General features: G+C 35.2%; 1 protein-coding gene across 1 annotated transcript; it reads right to left on the bottom strand.

Moving 5' to 3' along the window:
• Positions 1-1,279: 1,279 nt before the first annotated feature.
• On the bottom strand, positions 1,280-2,697 carry LOC140828409 (probable galacturonosyltransferase-like 1). Its single transcript, XM_073191385.1, has one exon. It carries the CDS (start codon positions 2,630-2,632, stop codon positions 1,469-1,471), a length of 1,164 nt encoding a protein of 387 aa, XP_073047486.1. The 5' UTR covers positions 2,633-2,697; the 3' UTR covers positions 1,280-1,468.
• Between the last annotated feature and the right edge of the window lie 506 nt (positions 2,698-3,203).

Here is a 3,203-nt window from a genome sequence, read left to right as displayed (position 1 = left end):
CCAACACTTGGACTCTTTGAGAAGTTACGTTGCTTATTCGAATATCCAATTACGACATCAAGTATTTGACAACTCAAATTAGGTACTTATCAAGTAAAACTAAATAATTTAAAATTTTCATGTTATTGAGAATTTTTTTTACTAAAAAATATTAATTGAGATAAATATGCCATCCAAATGCATTTTTCATTGAAATACCAATACTTGGTGAATTTACTTTGTCTATTCGAATATCCAATATTTTAATACATATTGTGAGTATCTCATTTACGAATTCAAGTATTTGCAAACTCAAAATAGGTATTTCTCAAGTAAAACTAAGTACTTTAAAATTTACATGCTAAGTTTGAAATTTGATTTTTTTACAAAAAATATTAAATGAGATGAATATGTCATCCAAATACACCTTTCATGAAAAGACAAACAATGACTGAATTTATGGTGATCGTTCGAAGATCTAGTATTTTCTTACACATTTGAAGTATTTAAATAGCCAAATCAAGTATCTGAAACTTCAAAATAGATACTTTATATGTCAAATAAGTACTTAATCTTATTTCATGATGAGTGAAGAAGTATATTTTTTTAAAAATAAAATGACATGAATAATTCATTATAATGAATTTTAAATGAAAAACCAATAATGATTGAATTTAAGGTGATTTTTCAAAAATATAATATTTTTTTACACATTTGTAATATTCAAATAACACAATCAAGTATCTGGAACCTCATAATATGTACTAATACTTTGGTAGATGGAAAACACACAATTAATTTGGTGGGTAAAATTATATCTTTATTTAAATAATAAAAGGCAAAAAAGTAAATTTATCTTTTTATGTAGTTAAAACTAATTTATAGTGTGTGTCAGGTACTGATTTGTAAAAAAAATCATTTAGGTACTGAATCTTAAAATAAATATGGACAGATGTATTTTTTTCAAATTTACCCAAAAAACAACCAAACTGAGCTGTTTCATTTGTATTAGCAGTCGTCATGATCTCATTAAGAATTTTCAGGTCAGCTTTATAATTTTTTCATTATTTTATCTATTTTTTTGTGGGGTTATTTAATTTTAATGAACCTAAGAATTATATTTGTTGTTTGAATCGGTGATCTAAGTGCCCGAATGTGTATCACAAGCACACAAATCATGCAATTTCTTTAAAAATCAATAGCTTATGAAATTAAATTTACCAAATATTTAATATGACAGAAAAATAATATCTTAAAAATTGTTTGGTAATAATAATTGTAATAAAACGAAAAGATTTTTGAACCAACCAAAATTAGTATCTTCTGTACAGCAACCGATGAATTTCATGATCAAGAAATACTATTGTTGGATTCTGTACTTTGTTCGTACAGTCTAGATCATGGATTTTATGGCTTCCTAAATACCCGAATTTACGGCTCAAAATTCAAGTCCACCGTCTCTATACAGTGTATATGTCTTCCTCAAATTCTACAAATAATAATATTTTTTTTTGGAATTTTTATGATCTGTCAAAAGTTTCAATGAATCAAATGAAAACGGAGGTTTCAACAGATCGTAAGGCGCCCAAAGTGCGTCCAATGGGCATGGCCTGTTAGCATCAAGCCTTGCCCATGGCTTCCCTTTCCCACTCCAATGCAGCAAACTGACTGGACCCGGATGCAGATCCCGGCAGAGCCCGCGGAAGTTGTCTCCGCCGAGGCCGTGTTGATTCCACCTGTGATCCACAGGCGCTATTTTTCCGGCGAAAACCAGCAAGAATGGCGGCAATGATCCCAGTTCATATATCCTCATTCTCTTCTGGAGCTCCATCCATTCTTCAATCTTTCTCGTGTAATCCCCTGCCCGCCACCGACGCAGGTCAATCACCATCACTCCGGTGTTGAAATAACACGCTTTTCGATCCGCTAATGTTAAGGAAAGCGAAGGGTTTGACCAGAACGTTGGGGTGAAATAGGATGTGAAATTTGCGTTGCAGTACTCCGGAGCCGCCAGGACCTTGTCTCTGCCTAGCGGGGTGGCGGCGAGCTTCGCAATGTCATCGAAAAGGACTAAGTCAGAGTCCAAATACACGACCCTGCGGACGCAGGGAGGCAGGAGGTCAGCTAGGTAGCTTCGAGCGTAGTTAAGAGGACAGTCAAGGGCCGAACGGATGGATGTGGAAATCAGACCCGCCACTGCCGTATCGCTGAACCGGTAGAGTTGGAAGTTTAGGTAAGGGAACGACGCTTTAATCGTCTTGCGTAAATATGAGGCTGAGGAGATCGAGGCCGAGGCCGAGACGACGAAGTGGAAGAAGATGTTCTGAGGGCAAGAAGTGTGTTGGAGGATGGATAAGATGGCAGCCATGGAGCCTCGAATGTAGGCCGAATCCAATGTCATCGCCACATGGGTAGCTTCCATCGAGCACACCAGCTCTTTGTTGTTGTTGCTGCTGTCATTATCGTCGTAAAAATTCATATTTGAATTAACAATAGAGGGGCAGCCATAGGGGGCATTGTAGAATTTGGGGGCTTCTCTAAATATTTGTGGGATTTTGGTTATTTCATTTTGTTTTGCAAGAGAAGTGGCAAGAAAGAAGCAAGTGGTGATTGTAAAAAATCGAAAGAAGAATGGCTGTGTAGGCTTCTTCATATGTTTCTAGATCTTTTGGATGATGGAGGGAGAGGTGATTTATATTAGGAGGTTTGGTGAGTTTAAAATAATGGAAGGGCTCTAATTGTACGTACTTATACAGCTGGATGAGTTGCCGGGCAGCACAGCACAGCACAGCGCAGCCCAGTCAAAGATTTTTATGTGGATTTTCTTGGTTTCATACCATGTCTTAGATTTTTCAACATTTTTGTTGTGAAATTTCACAAATGGATCGGAGTTGCAAACAAGATGCATGGTCAAATTAAATCTAAAATTTTGATTAAGATGAATTATTGTAATTTTTTTTTTTTGTAATAAAACATAATATTAATGACGAGCAAAACAAGATTTGAATTTGCGAAACTCGAAGAGATGATGGCATTTATGAGTGATGAAAACTGTATGGCTAAGTGGTACAAATCATGAAATTTAAGGTAAAGGTTTTTTATAACTTTTTGCATGGTGTTGTGGAAGGCATGTCCAAAGTAAATCTAGTTTACTTTTCTTATATATATTTATTATTATTATAAAGAGAAGGTAAATGTGCTTTTAGTCGGTGAATGTGATACAG

The sequence above is a fragment of the Primulina eburnea genome, chromosome 3 (genome assembly GCF_022965805.1).
Source record: "Primulina eburnea isolate SZY01 chromosome 3, ASM2296580v1, whole genome shotgun sequence".
In the NCBI taxonomy this organism is placed as follows: domain Eukaryota; kingdom Viridiplantae; phylum Streptophyta; class Magnoliopsida; order Lamiales; family Gesneriaceae; genus Primulina; species Primulina eburnea.
Note: the sequence above shows the minus strand (reverse complement) of the source record. Positions and strands in the feature narration are given on the sequence as shown.